Below are 21,048 nucleotides of genomic sequence, written 5' to 3' on the forward strand. Positions count from 1 at the left end.
ATCACTGTGCAGAAGTATATTCCTTTCACGTGCATCCAAGTTGCCATCTTTGCACAGCGCTGACCTGTATATTCTTCCAGTCCTGGATGATTCACACAAAGTCACGGTGTCACGGAATTCAAGAATTTACCTTAGAGGAGTGTGGGGCTCTGTCCCTGAGACATATTTAACGACACAGAGGGCAGCTCGCTAAGTAAGACGTGGGCACTGCCAATATGAATGCCTCCTGGGGCAGGGAGAGAACTGCCACCACTGGAGGAAGCTCTCTCAGCCCAGCCCTCCTCACAGATCCCGTGGCCTCAGTAAAATGAGGACTCAGACAAGACAAGGGAAAGCGCACGGAAGCGGGGGGTGCTGGGGGCCACGCGCTGCCGCAGGCCCACACCAGCGTCTTTCTGGGCACGTGTGGGGGGTCTCACCCAGGTGGTCTGTGAAGCTGCCTCTGGTCTACTTCCCATTCTCCTTGGGGACTTACTTCCCTGAAAATGTGCTACATCCCTTGGAGCGTGTCAGAAAACCACCAATAACTTAGAGCAAAACGTGTTCTCTTTGGCTGGACATCTGGCTCTCACCGTCCCCTTAGTGGCTGGTCCATTTTGGTTGGAAAACTGTTGCACTGACAGATAGTGAAGTCTCACTTCACGACGTGCTTAGTGCTGCTGATGGGACACTGGTTCCAACTGGAAAACTTTAAATGTTATCAACAAGTTCCACTATTTCAGGCTTTAGAACAAATTCTATGATTCTCCTACATTCACTATGAACCAACCACCTGGAGGCCACGTTTCCTTACTTTACGCGGACACAGTATTCCACGTCAGAAAGCACCTTTTCTGTAACACACCGCTGTCCAGCTGTAATTATCGGAGACAAATGAGGGATAAAACGAGACCAATCTGGGGCAAAACCGCTCGGTTCAAGCCGAGTAGGGGAAATCGCTAAGCGGGTAACTAACACCGACCTAGAAAATTTGAAACAAACTCCAAATTGCCACCGACGGGGGACCGGGCCAACGACAGCATTTTGCAGAATCTGGGGCACCAGACTGTCTGTGAACGCGCCGTCACGGCTGCCGTCCGTCCTCTGCGCGCCCCACGCCGCACGCGGCCCGAGTCACCGTCGCAGGTGCGAGCGGAAGGAAGGGGCACTCACCACTCTCGGGCTAGCGGACCTGCGGGCCCCGCGAGCGTGCGGCGCGACCCTGGGGCCCGAGGCGGCGCCCAGCGGCAGCGCGGCGGACGCGGGGGCCGGGGCTGCCCACGGGGGCCCGGGCTGGCCGGCGTCCCCGGCGCCCCGCTCGGCGCCCGCGGGCGTCTGGATGCTCTGCAGGCAGCCCCGGAGCATGCTCTGCGTGCTGGACTCGCTCAGCCAGCACAGGAACAGCTCGTCCACCTTCATCTTCAGCACCGGCTGCAGCACCTTGCCGGGCGGCATCTCCGAGGCTCGCCCTCCTCCCCGCGGGCTCTCCTGCGGCACGCGCGCCCGACGCCGGCGGCCAAGTCCGGCCCGGAGGGACCTCGGCGGTGCAGACCACGGCCGCGGAGGGGAACGAGCCCGGGGGCGGGGCGCGGGCCCGGGATCCGGGGAGGACACGGGGCGCGGGCCCGGGGTCACGGGAGGGGGCGGGGCGCGGGCCCGGGGTCACGGGAGGGGGCGGGGCGCGGTCACGGGAGGGGGCGGGGCGCGGGCATGGGGTCAGGGGAAGGGGTGCAGGTCTGGGACTTGAGGTCCAGGTTGGAGGCGGCGGCCCGGCCCGGTGGGGTTCAGGTCCGGGGAGAAGACGGCGGCCCGTTGGAGATACAGGTCTGGGATCTGGGGTCCGGGCTGGAGGCGGCGGCCCGGCCGGTGGGGTTCGGGTTCGGGTCCGGAGAGGAGGCGGCGGCCCGGCGGAGTTGCAGGTCTGGGATCTGGGGTCCGGGGAGGAGGCGGCGGCCCGGCCGGCGGGGTTCGGGTTCGGGTTCGGGTCCGGGGAGGAGGCGGCGGCCCGGCCGGCGGGGTTCGGGTTCGGGTTCGGGTCCGGGGAGGAGGCGGCGGCCCGGCCGGCGGGGTTCGGGTTCGGGTTCGGGTCCGGGTCCGGGGAGGAGGCGGCGGCCCGGCCGGCGGGCTCAGGAAGCCGGCGCCCTCCCTGAAGCGCTGCGCGGACACTCGGGCCGGACGGCGGACAGGCCGGCGCCGCTCAGGACAGCTTCAAAACGGGCGCGCCCGCCGCGCTCCCAAGGAAGGTCGCGTACGTCGCGCGTCACCGCGACGCGTGGCGTCATCACGCACGCCTCCTTGCCTTGAGAGGCGGCGGGCTGCTGTGGCCTCGCCGGGGGGTGGGGGGGCCTTTGTGGAGACGGGGGGTGTTCAGGAGCTGGGGTCCGGACAGGGGCGGGAGAGGGCGCCTGCCCCACTCGAAGACATTCCGCTTTTAGGCTTTTTAGGGGTGCAGCCCACCCCACACCGGCGAGGCGACTCTATGGCCGCAGAGGTGCGAGCATGCGCGGTGCGTGCTCGCCGAGGTAGGAGGCGGCTGGCTGGTGGGTCGAGCATGCGCAGTGCGTGTCCGCGGTAGCGGCGTCCGGGAGACCAGTCGGTGGAGCATGCGCGGTGCTTGTCTGGCGAGAGCGAGCCGGAGGCCCGGCGGTGTGGAAGGGGCACGGCAAGGGGACATGCGCAGTGCCTGCCCACCGGGAGCGGGCGGGCATGTGCAGTGTGTGCCCGCCGAGCGCGGGAGCGAGCATGCCCTACGGAAGTCGGGAGCGCGCGCTAAGCCGGGGAAGCAGTTTTTAGTTAAAAAACAGGCGACTTCGGACCTCAAGGGCCCCGCAGACATTAATTTTGTTTATCAACCAATAATGATGGCTTGGGAGTGTGCAACTACTTTAACCGCTGGCCTTTTAGGATGACAATGAACTGCATTTGTAATTGCAAAAATAATAAATCTACTTTGGTGGAGGTGAAATTACTTAAAGGAGCTTTGACCCCATGGCTAGCTTGTTTCAGTGTATACTTTTAATAGGATGGATAAATCGTCCACACTGCACACATGCACGTCTTGCCTTGACATCTTGACCTTTTTTTTTTGGTAACATTTTCTTAATATAATTTTATAAAAAAAATTTTCGGTTGTGTTTGCTCCCGTTTGGGGGTAATTTCGAGGTCTTATGAGGGAAGGTTCTCCTACTTGCCTGCAGTATAAATATAGCTGGACTCACTACATAACTTTTTTTATTTTATGTTTTAGACTTTCAGTTACTAGGTAACTTGCTTAAACTATGGTTTTATTTTGTGCATGCAGTGATTTCAAGCTGAGTTTGTGTTTCGTGACTGGAGATAAAAATCCGTGTATACTCAGTGGTGAGAGCACCGTCAGGCAGGAATTCTGCAAAATTATTTCCATTAATTGGGAAGCAAATGCTTGTGTGTGCGGTGCTGTTCTTGCTGGAGAGCAGTAAATATTCATACAGATCTCGGTTTATCACATACAGACGTCTTGTCAAAGAACAAATGGGCTTTTCAGTCGGGGTCTTTGAATGAGCAGCCAGGCACAGCTCCATTCATCCGTGTGGTTTTAGTGGGGAAAGGGGTTTTTTGATCGCCTGCACAAGACAGCTTTATACGCCCATGCACAGCGGGGAGGCCAAAGGTAGATGTTGTGCGGTTGCCAACGGGACGGAAATAAACTGCAGGACGGACACAGAACACACCTTCAGTCTGTGCCGGCCGGGCGCTGGGAACACAAAGCGTTGCTGTGAGGCTGGCGGGGCCTGGGACGTGCATGGCACGCCCCCAGACAGGAGCAGGAGTCTGCTGATTGCAGGAACGGGAGCTCTGCCGGTGCCGTCCATCTTCCAGGGGTGGCTGGAGGGCCTCAGGGTGGAAGGGCGGGGTGGGGAGGGTGTAAGTGAAGAAGATTCTGCAGGACTGTGCACGAGGTGAGGGCCGGGGAAAGGGAAGGTGAGCGGGCTTCCCCGGGTGTTATCCAGGAAGGGTAGGAGAGGAGGGCGCAGGATGGTTGGGGACGGAGGGCTGCTCCCTCTTGAGTCCACCTGAGCCAAGGTGCCTTCTGTGGCTGCAGCCCACGAGGCCCCTGAAAGCTGGTCACACACCTGCAGCTGCTGGGAAATGTGTATGTCACCCCATCCCATTGCTGAATCAGTCTGCCTTTTGCCAGAGCCCCGGGGGGCTGTCTGCACACTCAGACTTAAGAAGTGAGAACACCCCAGAGAACGTGTCCTAGGAGGTCGGACCTCACTGGTCCCGGGCTGACCCTAAGTTCCAAAGATACACTGGCTCGTGCAGCTAGAGATCAGGGAGCGATTAAGTTTCTATCCAGCGCATGTGTTCAACCTAAGTGGGTTTCGTTCTTCTTTCTTTAATCTGTGTTTCTCTCATGAAAACGGACTCCAGAATAGCCACAAATAGTGCACGTGTTTGATTTCAAGTCATTTCCTCTCCGCGTAGCAGACTTAAGAGGAGTTCAATAAAGGATCGTGTCCAGGTTCTTTTCGGATTGGCCTTTCTCGATGCTATTTATGAATTCCGCCTTTCTGACCTCTCCCTCCCTCATTTTTATTAGCTTCTCTTTATTGCTGATGGATTTCCTTTACAACATTTGGTTTCATTTGTTGCTCATTGAGACTTGCTTTCGCACAATTTTGAAGTGGGGGAATTTGCTCTTTTCCCCTGCCGAACCTTGGACATCTCATAATGTGAGATGGGCGTGTGGAGCCGACCGGCCGTCGAGTTCCGTTATTGAAGGTTGCATACTTCATTACTGTCGCTGAAACGTTTCCTTGTGAACCACAGTCACCCCGCACCCCCTTCCTTCCGGGACTCAGGCAACCCAGGAGCCAGCGCCACTGTTCTCCCCTCGATGAAAAGCAGAGTGGTTTTCCGCGATGGGTTTCCAGAGACGGCACGGTGGATCAAATGGCCTTTGAAGGTTTTTCAGCAAAGACAGTTTTATGGTCATTCCTCATGTGTCAGGGTTTAACTGCAACCCGGACAGAAATGGGGGGAAAACCCATTAAAAGTTTTCCATCTAAGCTGTAGTGTCTTAGGTAAAATGCCATACAGACCTAGCAATCAAGAACAATAGTTTTATTTGTTAGCTCCCATTTTGATAAGCTTTAGAAGAGTAATAGTGTTGGACAAAGGAGAAATATGAAACTGATTTATAGCAGTTTTAAGCAAACTAAAAAAGTCTAAATGATGAAAAAAAATGATTGAGGAGTGCTCATATTTTCCCTTTTACAGAAGTTGTGTCTGTGCATGGTTTTTTACTATTTACGATTAACGTTTTCAGACGTCACTTATTTTCTTGGTTCAGTATCCCAGTTTTAGTCACTGGCTTGTGGGGGCTCGGGAGCTTGGAGGTCGTGGGGCTGTGTGGCCCCCCGTCCTCTAAATTCTGCACCTTTTTCGGTTCTGGGTCTGCTTTTTGTTGCTTTTGTCCAGCTATGGTCTGAATGCTTGTGAGGAGCTGTAACTTCTTTCTCTATCCATCTCTCTTCATTTATTTACAATTTGTTTATTACGCTGCAATGCAGCATAATTAAACTGGTGAGTATTGGATCTTCTGAGTATGTGTTACAAGCCGGGGGACGTAGATGAATAACAGACAGTTCATGATCTCAAAGATATCGTGGTCTAATGGCATGGGAGGGGGGAAGTATATAATTAGATAATTCAATGTGCAATTATACAGTACAACATGGAAATGTTATGATTGAACAACAAATATGGGAAGAAGTGACTGGCTGAGGGAGGGAACAGCCTCGCAGAAGCGATGCTATTGAAGCAGAGCTGTTAAGGATGGTTAATTCTGGAAAGCAGAATGCATGGAAGAGACACCCAGGGAAGGAAGCTGGGAAGATCTCTGAGTTTGTCAGGCAAAGACATGTAGACTTTCTTGTGTACAATAAACTAAATCAGGAGGCTGCAAAAATAGAGATCCGTGTTACATTGGGGTGAGACATTTGATAAAATTTGTTTCCAATAAATTGGGAGGCGGGAAATGTGCCTCGTACAGCTGTAGCTTTCGGAAAAGGTCAGAAAACCCAGCCACAGGCTGGTCGTTACGAACGGCATTTGATAACTTGCTCCATGAAAAGGGTGAGTTCGGAAAAGATGGGCCAGTTTGCAAGCAGAATTTAGAGAGAATACGGACAGCTCAGAAATTGCATGGTTGGAAAATGAATGGCAGGGTTTTTCATCCCATCAGAAGTGTGTCCATTACGACACAACCGTGGGGGAAAGACCCAATGCAGTTTTAATCTGCTCTGTGAAGATGTGCCAAAGAATTAAGATGGGCAAATGGGCTCCTGGAAGGAGCCCAGAGTCCCTCAGTTTACAGAGAAGCCCAGATCAGCCAACTCCCAGCCATGGTGTAGATACACAAGGGAGAATAAATGATTGTTTTTAACTGCTGCGTTTGGGGGTGGTTGTTATGCACTGCTAGCTGACTGATGCATAAAAAAGAGTTGTTGAAGGTTTTCAAGGCGTGGGTGGAAATGATCAGATGTGTTGGAGGCATTTAACTCTGGTGTGAAGAAGAAGATCAGTCACAGGCATGAGACCCTAGACAGCAGTTAGGAGGCTGTTGGGATTTTAGAGGGTGTGTTAGGTGTCTGGGGCTGCTGTAAGCAATTGCCAGAAACTCAGGGTCTTAAAACAATGCACACGTGTCCTCTTGCAGCTGTGGGTGTCAGAAGTCCAGAGCCGGTCTCCCTGGGCTAAAGTCAGGGTGTGGGCACGGCTGGTTCCTTCTCGGGGCTCAAGCAGAGGACCCCTTCACTTGCCCTTTCCAGCCTCTAGAGGCCGTCTGCGTTCCTTGGCTCGTGGCCCCTTCCTCCATCTTCAAAGCTCGTCGCTCTAGCCTCTGCATCCATCACCACGTGGCCGTCTCTTCTGTCCTCAAATCTCCCTCTGCCTCCCTCGTATAAGGAGCCTTGAGATGATGTGGGGGCTTCCCCAGATAATCCAGGATCATCTGTCATCTCGACACCCTGGATTTGGTGACATCTGTAAAGTCTCTTTTACCGTTGGTGTTGGTTTGCCATAACAAAGGACCTCAGACTGGGGGGCTCAAACAACAGACATTTATTTGTCCCAGTCCCGGAGGCTGGAATCCAAGATCCAGGTGCGGGCATGGCTGGTTCCTCCTGAGGCCTCTCTCCTTGGTGTGTAGATGCCGTCTTCTCCCCGTGTCCTCACGTGGTCGTCCCTCGGTGCGTGTCTGTGTCCTCATCTCCTCTTCTCATTAGGACACCAGTCCTATTGCATCAGGACCTACCCCAGTGACCTCATTTTACCTTAGTTATGTCTTTAAAGGTCCATCTCCAAATACAGCCACACTCTGAGGTCCTGGGGGTCAGGGCTTCAACATAAGAATTGGGGGGGGACCCAATTTAGCCCATGACAACCCAGCACCTGTGAATATGGCCTTATTTGAAAACAGGGTCTTTGCAGATGTGATTGAGTGAAGGATGGAGATGAGGTCGTCCTGGAGGAGGGTGGCCCTAAATCCAATGACAGTGTCCTCATCAGAGACAGAAGAGGAGACACAGACACAGAGGAGAAGCCACGTGGAGACGGAGGCAGAGATGGAGGGAGGCGGCCACCAGCCCAGGGACGCCTGGAGCCCCAGAAGCTGGAAGAGGCAGGAAGGACCCTCCCCTGGAGCCTGTGGAGGGAGCGCGGCCCTGCGACCCCTTCATCTCAGACGTCTGGTCTCCAGGACTGGGGGAGGAGGAATTCCTGTGGTTTCAAGCCCCTGTTTGTGGTCATTTGTCACTGCAGCCCCAGGATGCTAGCACCCTGCATATTTGTTAAAATGCGGAGGTTCTGGTGGGATAGGTCCAGGAACGTGTGCTTTGATCCAGCCTGGCAGAGGCGGCCCTCCAAGGATGCTCTGAGAAACTCGAATGAGTCCATTTTGTGTATTTTCAACATGCAGGACGAGTCAAAGGAGATTAATCCTTCTCCCAAAGACAGCTGAGGACGCCTGGAGCCTGGGCTCATGAGAGACCACTGGGCTTTTTTAGAAGTAGCCGTGGCCGTGCACCCCGCCAGTTTCTACTTTTGCACTGATTGGAGCATATTTGAAACGTATTTCTGTGGCCTCGAGAGTGAATATTTGAGCTGGGGCGGGAGTGGAGGAAAAGGCTGGCCACATTCCGTCCGAGCTGCTGCCACATCTAAGACGCTAATAATTGCAGTGGGACCAGCGATGGGGTCCCGTGTGCCTCCTCCAGGCACCCCAAATGACAGGATTGCAGATGTGTGCTCTGTCTGTCCCGGGGTCTGCGAGGGGGACTCGTGGCTCCCTGGAGGGAGAGCCCAGTCTGGCCTGTGCTCACGGCGTCCCGTGAGCACATTACCTCCTCTGATAACAACACGACTTCATCCTCATCCGTCGGAAGAAAACCTCCAGCCTTGACAAACACCGCTTTGTCCCATGCGCTCGCTGCTGCCACTTGTTCCGAGAAATAAAAGGTAAGTTGAAAAATGCCCCTTTTCCCGTTTTCATCTGTAATTGAATTCTCTCCTGACCCCCCCAGCTCCCACGGCGGTGTTTCGGGTTTTGATGATCAGGAAAAGAATTTTGTATTTGGGTAATAAAATTTTCTTACTTGCCTTCAGCAACCTTCAACTCAATTTCCTGTCCCCAGAGACGGTGTCTGTTAGAGAATAGAATCGAATTCCTTATTCATAGGGAAAAAGTTCCAATTTAATCTGAATATTCAGCGCTCCGCGCCAGTCAGGGTGATGGATGGCGTATGGAAATGCTCCTGGTTCAGGAATCAACTGGCAGCCTGCACTCCGGTATTGAATGAAATAATGAAGTCTGTTCAATATTCTCATAAGGTGCAGAAATGCACATTACGCTGCGGAGACCTCGCGTTCTCTTATTACCTCACCAATTGCAAAAGGGAAAAAAGGTGCTTGCAAATTAAGAATTAATGCACATGAGCGCATGTAAAATGCAACAGCTGCACGGGGCAGAGACGGCCGCATGCCACCGGTTCCATGAAAAAATGGGCATCACGGAGACAGGCGGGTCTCCATCCTTGTAAGGACTGAGGAGAGGCTGCTGGGTCTCACTCGTTTCCTAAAAGGATTTGGGAAAGGGGAAGATTAATCCCTTCGAGGTGACAGAGAATTAGAAGCACCTCGTTATAGAAAAATCCTGCTGCAGGGTGGAAATCCTCAACAACCTGGAAGCTTAGCTTCTGGCCGAACTCGACAGAAGTCAGAGGTGTGTGCAAGACCGGGCGTTGGGCGTGAAAATGTATCGGGGACGAGGATTGGCAGCTGAAACGGAAAGATTTGGAGCTGAGAGGGAGCAGCCCGGGATTCCAGGCTGCTGTACTCGGCAGTTTAATTATTCTGAGAGACATTAGGGAGAATTTGGAAAAGCACATACAGGGGCATTTCCATCTGTGGATCCCCTGTAACGCAATCTGCTTTGGTGTCGTTAGTGATCAGAATAACTGTCGTCTATGTTTCTGATGAAATGTGCCCACTAAGAGCGTGTGGGGAATGTGTTTTCCCAGTGCAGTCTTTTATGTACGCGGTGAGTGCTGGGTGTTCAAGTTTGTTTCTTTTTTCTCACCAAACGGGAGACATTTGAGAGGGAAAATAAGAGGGGACAGGCTGCCTTCGGGAGGGAAGCGTGGCTTTCTGGGTGGTACTATGGAAAGGAAGACTCTGGTTTTCTCTCAAAGCTCCATTGAGGAACATGAGGTTTCCACAACGTCCCAGATACAAAAGCGGTCAGCCCCGTACTTGTATGGACCGGAGGGGAGAGCAGACCCTTAGATGCTCAGACATGGGGCTGGACCATCGGGGTGCAGGTGACCTAGATGTCAGGGTGACCTCTGTGACCTCTCCACACCTTGTCTGTTCTCAGATGGGACCTCACAGTGACCCGGATGTGGTGTGGTCCTGGGTGACTTCTGTGACCTAACCATTCCTGGTCTGATCACAGACGTAACCTCACAGTTACCTGGACGTGGACTTGGTCCTGGGTGACCTCTGTGATCCCACCACCCCTCAACTGCTCTCAGAAGTGGCTTCACAGTGACCTGGACATGAGTGTGGTCCTGGGTGACCTCTGTGAGTCCACCACCCCTGATCTGATCACAGACGTGACCTCACAGTGACCTGGACATGGACTTGGTCCCGGGTGACCTCTGTGACCTCTCAGTGACCTGGACATGGGTGTGGTCCTGGGTGACCTCTGTGACCTCTCAGTGACCTGGACATGGGTGTGGTCCTGGGTGACCTCTGTGACCTCTCAGTGACCTGGACATGGGTGTGGTCCTGGGTGACCTCTGTGACCCCACCACGCCTTGGCTGCTGTCAGACATGAGCTCACAGTGACCTGGAGGTGGCCGTGGCCCTGGGTGACCTCTGACCTCACAGTGACCTGGACGTGGACCCTTGTGAACCCCCGGCTGCATGCACTTTTTTCTTTCAGTTCAGTCTGCTGGCCCTTCCTCACCTGGGCACAGGTGGGAATCCAGGTGGCCGAGCCCCCGCCCGTCACGCTTCACCCTGGGCTGCTTCCAGGTGAAGGACGCCAGGAGGGGGCTGTGCGCACCTGGGGTGGGTGGCTTTGTGGGGGGCCCTGACAGTCCTCCCAGCCTCACTCTTGGGGGTGTCAGGTTGTCTCCCCAATGGGCCAGCCTCACAGTGCCGGGTGTTCCCCTCCCGCGGTTTCCCTGGCTACTGAAACCCCTTCCTGCTGTCTACGACCCAGAACTGCTGTTTCTGCACACAACCGTTGGACATTTGTATATTTTATACTTTATTTGTTTATTCAGGTAAAATTCACATAACAGAAACTTAACCATTTTAAAGGGGACAATTCAGTGACATTTAGCACATCCACAATGTTGTGAAGCCACTACCTCTGTGTACATCTGGAACATTCTCATCACCCCAAAAGACCTCGTACCCATGAGTCTGTCACTCCCCATTCCCTCTCCCAGCCCCTGGCAACCACTACTCCACTTTCTGTCTCTGCGGATTTGCCTGTTCTGGACACTTTGTATAAATGGGATCACGCACTCTGTGGCCTTCTGTGTCTGGCTTCTCCCACTGAGCATCGTGTTTTCAAGGTCCGTGCATGTTATAGCCTGTGTCAGTGCTTGTCTCCTCTTCATGGCTGCATAATATTCCACTGTGTGGATGGACCACATTCCATTGATCCATTCGTCCATCGATGGTCACTTGGGTCATTTCTGCTTTGCGCCTTTTGTGAATCGTGCTGCTATGAAACCCTTCATGTTTTACAGGAGGAGCTCATCCCCCTGTGTCACTGCCTTCTACCTGGTGCCCAGGGCCCTGACTCACCTGCTCTGAGACTCAGTTTCCTCCTTGGCAACATTGCCTCTGTCGTAGCCCTCACCCAGTGGATTCTGATGAGCATAGATGGAGATGAGGTCGTCCTGGATGAGGGTGGCCCTAAATCCAGTGACAGTGTCCTCATCAGAGACAGAAGAGGAGACACAGACACAGAGGAGAAGCCACGTGGAGACGGAGGCAGAGATGGAGGGAGGCAGCCACCAGCCCAGGGACGCCTGGAGCCCCAGAAGCTGGAAGAGGCAGGAAGGACCCTCCCCTGGAGGCTCCAGAGGGAGCGCGGCCCTGCGACCCCTTCATCTCAGACGTCTGGCCTCCAGGCCTGGGGGGTTAAATCTGTGATGGTTTAAGCCCGTGACGTGTGGTCCTTTGTTGTGGCCGCCCCAGGAGGCTTCCACGGCACCAGCCCCAGTGTGGCCACGGGGCCTGCAGACCCACAAGCCGTCACTCCCCATCCCCAACACCCTCCTATCCTCCTTAGAAGGTAAAAGATGCTCCTCTGTAACCCCTGGGAGTCATTTGGTAAAGGCTTTAAGTCATGGTTGTAAGGAATGGGGGAAAATATCTCTTTTATTTGATTACTTTGCACCAAATCGAAAAACGCAATGGAAGCACGTAAGCAAACCTACCCACTTTGAGAACGATAAGATCTGAGCCATCGATTCAGATGTGAGCACAGTGACAAGCCCAAATGCTCTGGACGCCTTTCTCCTGAGGAGTCCAGGTTGGGTGGGTCACGCTGCGCCGGCAGAGGGGCTGTAGGAATGCCCCTACCCCGGGTAGCAAAATCCTCCTCCTGTTCTGGGGCAGCGTCTCCCTCTGTTTTACTTTAATGAACACGTGGTATCTCTTTGGTGTTGCCTTAGCTCCTCTTCAGAAGCAACATTGTAATACGTTCCCAGAGCTGCTGGATGTTTATGCTCAGAGGTTCCAAACGCCTCACTCTGCAAAACTCTCTTACGAAAACAGCCCCCCAAAGCAAGCACAGACCTTCATCACCGTGAGACCCAAAATAATGAAAGATCGAAAGCAATTGAAATGACCAAGAATGGAAGATGGTGGTAAGTCACGGTATATTTACTCAAGATATCCGGCAGCGTTGCACATGGTAAGAATGAGGATTATGAGGAGTGAAGACCTTGGAAAATGTGCCTGTTACGTAAAGCAAAAAAAAAAAAATTGCATAGTCTATAAAAATACCCTCTGAAAAAGACTGAGAAGGAATACACAAAATGAAACTCTCTTTTGTTCAAGTGATAGAGATAATAAGTGATTTAAATAACATTATCTTCCAAATTTCGCATAGTGATGCTCTCCTGCGTTAAAAATAAATCCATGTCAAAATTATTTTGGAAAATGTTAGACTATAAATAACATTGGGAAATAAAAGGAAAGAAGCCAGTCTCTCTGTCCTCAGGAATGAGTGGCCCTAGAAAATAGTTTACAATTTTTTTCTTTAAAGAAAAAGGATGTTTTCTAGATAATTCTTTAGTTAACTAAACCCTTAGACATAGGACTTCTGCTGTGGCATACATCTCCCCCTGAACTTAAATGAGGTGGAAACTCCTAGGGTCTCGGATGCGATGTTTTCTCTGTCAGTCAGCACAATTTTAAGCACGTTGTCACTCAATGCAATAGAAGGTGCTTTTTCGTTAAGTCCTACATTTGATGCGGAGCGTAGAATGCACGTTTTTCTTAATGAACGGGGCTGTATTCCTGATAGCCAACATTAGTGATTTCCGTCACTGTGTTATAGAAAACTTATTTTTTTTTCTGGTTGTAAAAGTAATAGCTATTCAATGGACAAAATTTGGGAAATATTGACAAAGTATGAAGAAAACAGAAATGAAAGTCATGATCCCACCCAGAGAGAATACAGTGAATGCAAGTGTTTCTCATAGGTGTGAGTGATGGCAGTGACTAAGGACCTGTCACTGCTCACGGGGTGAAGGCAGAAAGGGGGCTCCCCTTTTCGTGGGGAGAAGGGACGATGAGCAGTTGTGTGGTGACCTGAGTCCCGCAGAGACCTCCGTGTCGTGTTTGAGAGGGTCTGGTGGCTCCTCTCAGCTGGGTGGTCCAGAGATACAAAGCACTAAGAGTCAGCCCCCAAAATGTGGGGAAGGTTCCCAGGCAGAGAAAACAGCCGGAGTGAGGGGCCCAGGCAGGAAGGAGCTACGTGTGTCTGGGCAGAACCAAGGCCCACGGGAGGTGAGGTAAGATGAGGCTGTTGGTTGGGCCGGGGCTGGTCAGCAGGGCCTGGTAGTAATGGGACAAGAAGCCACTGGGATGTCCTACACAATGGGGGACACCATCTGGTTTGTACTCTTAAGAGGGGACGAGAAACATCCTGGCAGTTCCTCAAAGGTGAAACATGGAGGTGCCTATGACCCAGCAATTCTGCTCCTGGGCGTGTGCCCAAGAGAAATGAAAACCCATGTCCACACAAAACCTTGAACACGCATGTGCTCAGCAGCACTATTCACAGTAGCCAAAAAGTGGAAGCAACCCAAGTGTCCATCAATGGATGATGAATAGATGTAGAAAATGTGGTCCATCCACACAAGGGAATATTACTCAGCCATGAACAGGAGTGGAGCACTGACATAGCTGCAACGTCGATGGACCTTGAGGACATGATGCTTGGTGAGACAAGCCAGACACAAAAGACCACATCGTGTGTGATTCCATTTATGTGAAATGTCCAGAACAGGCAAATCCATAGAGACAGAGAGCAGATGTGTGGTTTCTTGGGGTCGGGGAAACAGAGGTGTGATTGCTAAAGAGTGTGGGGGTTCTTTTTGGGGTGATGAAACGTTCTGAAATCGACTCCGGTGGTGGTTGCACAACGCTGTGAACACACTAACAACCACCGGATTGTGCACTTTAATGAATAGGTGAATTGTGGTCTGTGAATTACGTCTCAGTAAAAGCTGTTAAAGAAAGGACCCTAAAAAAGGGAGGAGATGAGAGATGCTGCTCAGAGAAGGAGGGACAGGAGACAGGCAAGAGGGCAGCTGAGGGGTCCCGAGAAGGTGACAGGGCCTGGAACACGGTGGTGGCAGGCAGAGGGGAGCAGGGGACGGGGTGTGCTGGGGTCAGAGGGAAGGTCACAGGGTCAGGAAAGCAGGTGAAACAGGAATCCCGGCTCCCCCCAAACTTGGGGTTTGAGCCGTGGTGTGGGCTTCCGTGAATATCGCCTGAACAAATGTTTGCAAGTTACTCAGGCTCATGGATGGTGAGCAGGACTAAATTTAAATACTTGAGTCATTGGTGGGGTCACTCAGCTGTGTGTGTGTGTAAATCTCTCAACGTCTTTACCCGGGCAGGAAGCAATTAGTGGAAGGTAAGTGGATGTAGTGCATTGAGCTGTCTCCCGAAAGATACGTCCGTGTCCTCATCCCTAGACCCCAGGAAAGGGACCTCATTTGGAAATAGAGTCTTTACAGACGAGATTAAGTGAAGGATGGAGATGAGGTCGTCCTGGAGGAGGGTGGCCCTAAATCCAGTGACAGTGTCCTCATCAGAGACAGAAGAGGAGACACAGACACAGAGGAGAAGCCACGTGGAGACGGAGGCAGAGATGGAGGGAGGCGGCCACCAGCCCAGGGACGCCTGGAGCCCCAGAAGCTGGAAGAGGCAGGAAGGACCCTCCCCTGGAGCCTCTGGAGGGAGCACGGCCCTGCGACCCCTTCCTCTCAGACGTCTGGCCTCCAGGACGGGGGAGGAGGAATTCCTGGGGTTTAAGCCCCTGGTTTGGGGCCGTCTGGAAACTCACACAGTGGGGAGTGAGCCTGACCGCTCTGCGTGAGCATAAGTCCAGGATGACGTTCTTAAACAGCATGGTTCGGTGTCTTGGGAGAAACTGGTCAGAGGAGGCCGCCGGAGCGCCGGAGCCCCGGTCCTTTCCTCGCCGCCATCCCCAGGTTCCAGAGCACGCCCCGACTCGGCCGGCCCCAGCCGTCTGCTGTGTCCTCCTCAGAAGCCGTGTGGAAAGAATGTCCTTGCGGGGGACAGCTGAACTGGAGTCTCCTTCTGGCCGCACATAACTCGGGTTATTTTAAGGGCCCTCGTTCATGCCCCAGAGGTTACGTCCCAGCAGATTTTAGGAAATCGCAGCCATGCGTGGCATGCGGGCTGCATTACTGTCTGGCTCCAAAATCTGAACTATGTAATTAATTCCTAATCCTCAGTGTCCCAACCCCGTCAGGAGCTTCCCCGGCAGAAACGCACCGATTTATGAGACTTTCCCCGGGTCTCGGGGGACACGGTGCTTTTCTGGGTACGGGGGACGTCGTGCCCGGCTTTGTCTGTATTGCGTCTACACCATCGCAGATGGGACAGGGTGGAGTTAGGTGAGGGAGCAGGGGACGAGGCCCACCTCCCGCCAGCCTGTCCCGGTGACAAGCTCTCAAAGGGTTGGGGGCGTTTCTAGCCGTTCCATACAGCAAACGCTTCCGGCAGGAGCAGAACTTTGCCACCACCTCACGTTCCGCTCTTGTTACTGGTCCGAACGGCTCACGACGCCTCTCGCCTCTGCAGTTTCTGACCTTTTCTGTCGAATCGCTGTCTTCTGACGGCCGGGGAGGGTGGGGGAGTCAGAACTGGGTGATGTGAGAGAAGTGGGTTATTAACTTCCGATTCCTTTCTCACCCACTTTAGACCCAAACCTGATAGCACCGCCCAGACCAATTTGAGTTCTTTCTTGGAAAATGCACTGAGGTGGTCAACACTCGAATCCTGGAGAAGTAACCCAAATATTGAGGTTGATTTTCCTTCCAGACATGGGGATGAAAGGGATATACATGCTAGATAGATGGATGGATAGATGGATGGATAGATAGATAGATGATAGACAATTGATGGATGAATAGATGATAGATGATAAAGATATACAGATGACAGATACATAGTAGATAGATAGATGCTAGATAGATAGATGATAGATAAATGATAGATAATAGATGATACATAGATAGGTGATAGATGATAGATTAGATAGATGATAAATGAGATGGATAGATAGAAGACAGGTAGATAGGCAATAGATAAATGGAGGATAGATCTATAGGTAGAAATTAGGTCCATGTGTTTTTTAAGATAAATACACGTATGTCACTTGTTTATAGAGTGGATATGTGCACAGAGAAAGATCTGGAAGAACATATGAGAGGCTATAACAGGTTTTCATTAGCGTGGAAATAAAGACTTTCTGAGATACATATATGTGTAGATATAAAAACAATATGTATTATAATACATAATATGTGTATCATATAATTATATAATACATAATTGTATATTACATACAGAGGTTACATATGTATACTTGTCATATAATACATATACGTATCGTATAACAATTTATGCTTCATATATCACATTGTATATTATGTAATTAGTATAATATAATAATACTATATACCATATTATATACACATGCAGATGTTATCATACAAGAGTATGCTATATTGTACGTAACTTGATTTCTTTTTTTGCATCATTTTTATAATCTCACGGATTATCAAGCTGGCGTCAAAGTTTCTCATACGGAATACGGATTTCGACCCCAAAATCCGATTTATCGCCCCACGGAGCGAATTCTCCGGAGCCTCCCCAGGTGGCTGTGGGTTCTGGAGGGGACAGGCGGTGTCCGTCCCACGGGGGTCGGGGCTGTGTCCGGCCCATCAGACATTTCCTGAGCCTGGAGGTTTGGGGATTTAGGAACATCCCTGCCCGAGTGGCCTTGCCCCCGAAGGGCAGAGTCCCCAGCTGCACTTCTCGTCACCCTCACGCTAGACAGTAGATAGATATATGGATACATAGATGCTAGATAGATAGATAGATAGACAGATGATGGACAGATAGGTTTAGAGGGAAAGAGAAAGATAGGAACCCATCCTTCAGACACAGAGGCGTTCATCTGCTCGTGCTCCCAGCAGGTTTTCCCCACAAGCATCTGGCGATCCCGTCTTTGTGCCCTGAGTTTACACGGAGGACGGTGCGTCCCTTCCCGTGGTGGCGGATACAAGCACCTCTGTCTGGATAGTTACGGTGCATCGTGATAAACGCCAAAATCGAGGCATTTACAAACCAAACGGCCCTGCGGCTCAGGGCTCCTCGTCTGGCGGGGGCTATGAGTGTGATCATGCACGATGATGGTGCAACTAATTGTGCAAGCAAAGCCTGAAGATGTTGGAGGCTGAGAGCCAAGAGGATGCTGAGCTGTGTCTTAGGCTGTTGAGTAAAAGACTGTGGTGGAGACAGATAAATGACCACAAAGTGGTAGAGAGGCAGCTATTTATTTTCAAAAAGGGAGAACTTCTCCGTGAATCCTCAGGGCCGACCAGCTAACATCAGGGCACGGCCGGAGCCGGGATCTGACATTAAGGGCGGGAGGCCGCGGGACTGGGGTGCCTCCTCCGCGTCCGGCCGCCACCTGTGCAGACTGAGAGGGTCGCCGAGAGGTGGCCAGGCCCCGGGCTCCTGGGCGCCTGATGCATCCGAGTGGGAGAGTTTATTTCTGGCTGCAGCGCAAGTGGACTGGATTTCAGCGCTCTAAAAACATCCCCTGCAAAGCCTGCAGATGGCATCTGTCGGGCATTCCTGGGCGCCCGTCACCCGATACTGGGCGTGCTGAGTGGCTCTATTTTTGGAGGGCAGCTGGAGGAAGGATGGAACCGTGCGGTTTTGCTGTTACGGGTGGGAAGACTGAGGGGTTCCTACCCCCCCTTGTTAACCTTTTTTCTCAGCCTTCCTCCGCTCGCCTTGCGGGAGAGTGCACGATTGCAGGGTTTGGGAGGTGGGAGGGAATTACAGCCCGACTTGGCTTTCTGCAGAAGCAACTCTTCTTGTGACTGAAGATGACATTTTTCCTGCCTGGTTGCAAAGGGCCCGTTATGTCTTCCCGCTGCCCCGTGAGGTGGCTGGTTCCCCCACTTTTCCTGGGGTGCCAGCTCACTTTGGGGGTGTCCCCTTGTGAGCATTCGGTCAATCTTGTGGGGCTTGACCCAGTGTTCAGTTAAATCTCTCCTTCCCACCCGGCGAGCTTATCGCTCTGCGGGATCTCGTGGTGCAGATTCACCTCCTGAGTTAATAACACAGCGTCGCTTCTGATGCCCAAGAATTCACAAACGACGCGCCCTCTCTGGGTCTCGGTTCTGGTCCTGGCCCTCCCCGCAGCACGGCTGTGGTGGTGTCAGAATTTCATGGATTTCCCGCAGGACCTTATTTCCGCGACTGGACCCCAGGAAAAGCTAGTTCTGGCAAAAGCAGGTCAACAGCTTCTCTGGCAAGACAGGGCAGCGTGGAACATCTTTCTTCTGTTTTTCCTTTTCCTGCAGAAGTGTATTTTGTGTGTGTGTGTGTGTGTGTGTGTGTGTGTGTGTGAGGAAGATCACCTCTGAGCTAACCTCCATGCCAATCCTCCTCTTTTTGCTGAGGAAGACTGGCCCTGGGCTAACATCCATGCCCGTCTTCCTCTACTTTATATGGGACGCCTCCACAGCATGGCCTGACAAGCGGTGCACTAGTGCGCGCCCGGGATCCGAACCCGGGCCTCCAGAAGCTGAGCGTGTGCACTTAACCGCTCTGCCACGGGGCCAGCCCCGAAATGTATTTTTTTCAAACGTGAAATCCCAAGGATTCTGGTCCTTCATGCATCCTCCATCCTTGCTTCTTGAATCAGCCCCCCCGGAAGCTGGGTTCTCAGACAGGCTGGCTTGTTTAACTGAAGCACGCACAAACGTGACTCCTCGTCTTAAAGGAATGAAATGACCCCGTGGCGAATTGTGGTCTCAGAGCATCTGGACGGTCCTGTGGGCCTCGTGCTCTGGACTGAGTCCTGGGGATGAAGACGCCGATGGAACGTGCCTGCGTGGAGCTCACGGCTTGTGGGAGACAGAGGAGAAGGTGAGCGGGGTGCTGGGGGTCTGTTAGTGATGTGGGAAGGTGGACGGGGAGGAGCGGGTGGGACGAGGGCTTCCCAGGTGGGAGCGACAGCGTGTGCAGAGGGAAGGAGGGAGCACACAGCGCGTGCAGAGGGAAGGAGGAGCAGGAAACAGCAGACGTGTGCAGCTGGCACCCGCCACGGGCTGAACTGCGTCCCCCCGACATCCGTATGTTGCAGCCCTGACCCCCAGGACCTCAGAATGGGACTGAATTTGGAGATGGGTCTTTACAGACATAACCCCGGTAAAATGAGGTCATTCTCGTGGGCCCTGATCCGATAGGACTGGGGTCCCTCTCCAAAGGGAAGATTTGGACACAGACACACAGAGGAGAAGGTCGTGCGAAGACCGGAGGCAGAGATTGCAAATGGTTTGACCCTTTCGGGTCTTGCATTTAAGATTTCTTGGGTGGAACGAGAACGGTGTTCCCTCTGGGGCTGGTTGTTCCCCTCCACAGAGGCAAGACCTTCCTGACGATTCTGTCCCGGGCCTGTGAGTTAGGGGGTTTTCTAGTATGGCCCATGGAGCATGCACGGTTCCCAGCCTGAGTGACCCCCAGCCCGTTCCTCGTAACCCCTCTGGTGCATCTCCCCCCCAGTCTTGCTCGGTCCTCACCATCATGCGTCATCGACACCCAGCTGGAGGCTCACGGACCCTCTGCAGGTCTCTCTCTGGACGCCTGTCTCCTCTCTGGAACCCAAGGATCTCACCCCTTCTTCTCCCTGACTCTCGGCTCTGGCTCCTTGACTCGGGGGTCCGCCTGGGACCCCTCCCTGTGCCTTGGGTGACTGTGTGTGTGCGTGTGTTGCTGAGGCTGGCGAGAACGTGACACAGACAGAGTGAATTCACAGCCCACCCCGTCTTCTCTACCTGCACACTGAGAAGGGGGCGTGAACGGGGAGTGCCCGCCGAGGGCTGGGTGGCAGATGGGCAGCACGCTTTTCTGTGCCTGGTGGGCACCTGACACTCGAATGGATGATGCATTCCTGCAGGTGGGCATCATCCTTCCTATGTCACAGTGGAGGCAGCTGGGGGGCAGAGAGGTCGTGGTGTGTGCAGTGAAGCTGAGATCGAAACCCGGCCCCGTGATGGGCGGGCAGATGGATGCTCCCCTGTTACACCTTCCAAGCTCCCACTCACCCCACACCCAACAGCAGCCACCTGCACGGCTGGTGGAGGGAGGAGGGCCACACAGGGTGATTGTCACCATATATCCAGGCCCATCTGATGCTTGAGCGGTTTCCCAACGCTGGCCGCACTCTAGGGGACAGGAGCCTTCGGCCACATTGAAAAATGCACGTTGAGCATCCTCCACTTGGAGAATCAGGCCTGCAGGCCTCTCCCGTTTGGAGAGCCTGGCCTGCAGGCTCCCAGCTCAGCCATCGAATCCCTGTTATTAAAGCTCTTAGTTATTCTCGTACAGGTGAGAAATGGAAATTGTCCTACATCACAGCCCTGCGATTTCACACCAGAAATGATGCGTTTTGGATAGGGCAGGCTTCCGACGCCGGGCACCTGTGTTTCCCCGTGCCCTTTCTCCCTCTTCCTCTGGGGACAGTAAAGGGTGATGAAATTAGGAGATAAACTTGGGCCGTTCCGGTCCTTAAAGTTGCGTCGGGGGAAGGAATGTGGAAACGCGGGAGGGTCGTGCAGAACGCCGACTGTTCTCAGAATAAAAGGGACCTGAGATCCACTGCAGCTGTTTCATTACAGCTCAAAATGATGTGGACTTATTTAATAAATAGAA

At 52.9% G+C, this 21,048-nt stretch overlaps 1 protein-coding gene across 2 annotated transcripts in view; it reads right to left on the reverse strand.

The window, feature by feature from the left end:
- PPP2R3B (protein phosphatase 2 regulatory subunit B''beta) overlaps window positions 1–1,560 on the reverse strand; it is a 64,733-nt gene extending 63,173 nt beyond the window's left edge. For both annotated transcript variants that reach the window (XM_058535351.1, XM_058535350.1), the window contains exon 1: window positions 1,153–1,560. In XM_058535351.1, coding sequence (XP_058391334.1) covers window positions 1,153–1,434 — 282 coding nt within the window. In that variant the 5' untranslated portion in view covers window positions 1,435–1,560. The remainder of the gene's footprint in view (window positions 1–1,152) is intronic.
- Window positions 1,561–21,048: the final 19,488 nt, after the last annotated feature.

Source organism: Diceros bicornis, chromosome X (genome assembly GCF_020826845.1).
Source record: "Diceros bicornis minor isolate mBicDic1 chromosome X, mDicBic1.mat.cur, whole genome shotgun sequence".
NCBI lineage: Eukaryota > Metazoa > Chordata > Mammalia > Perissodactyla > Rhinocerotidae > Diceros > Diceros bicornis.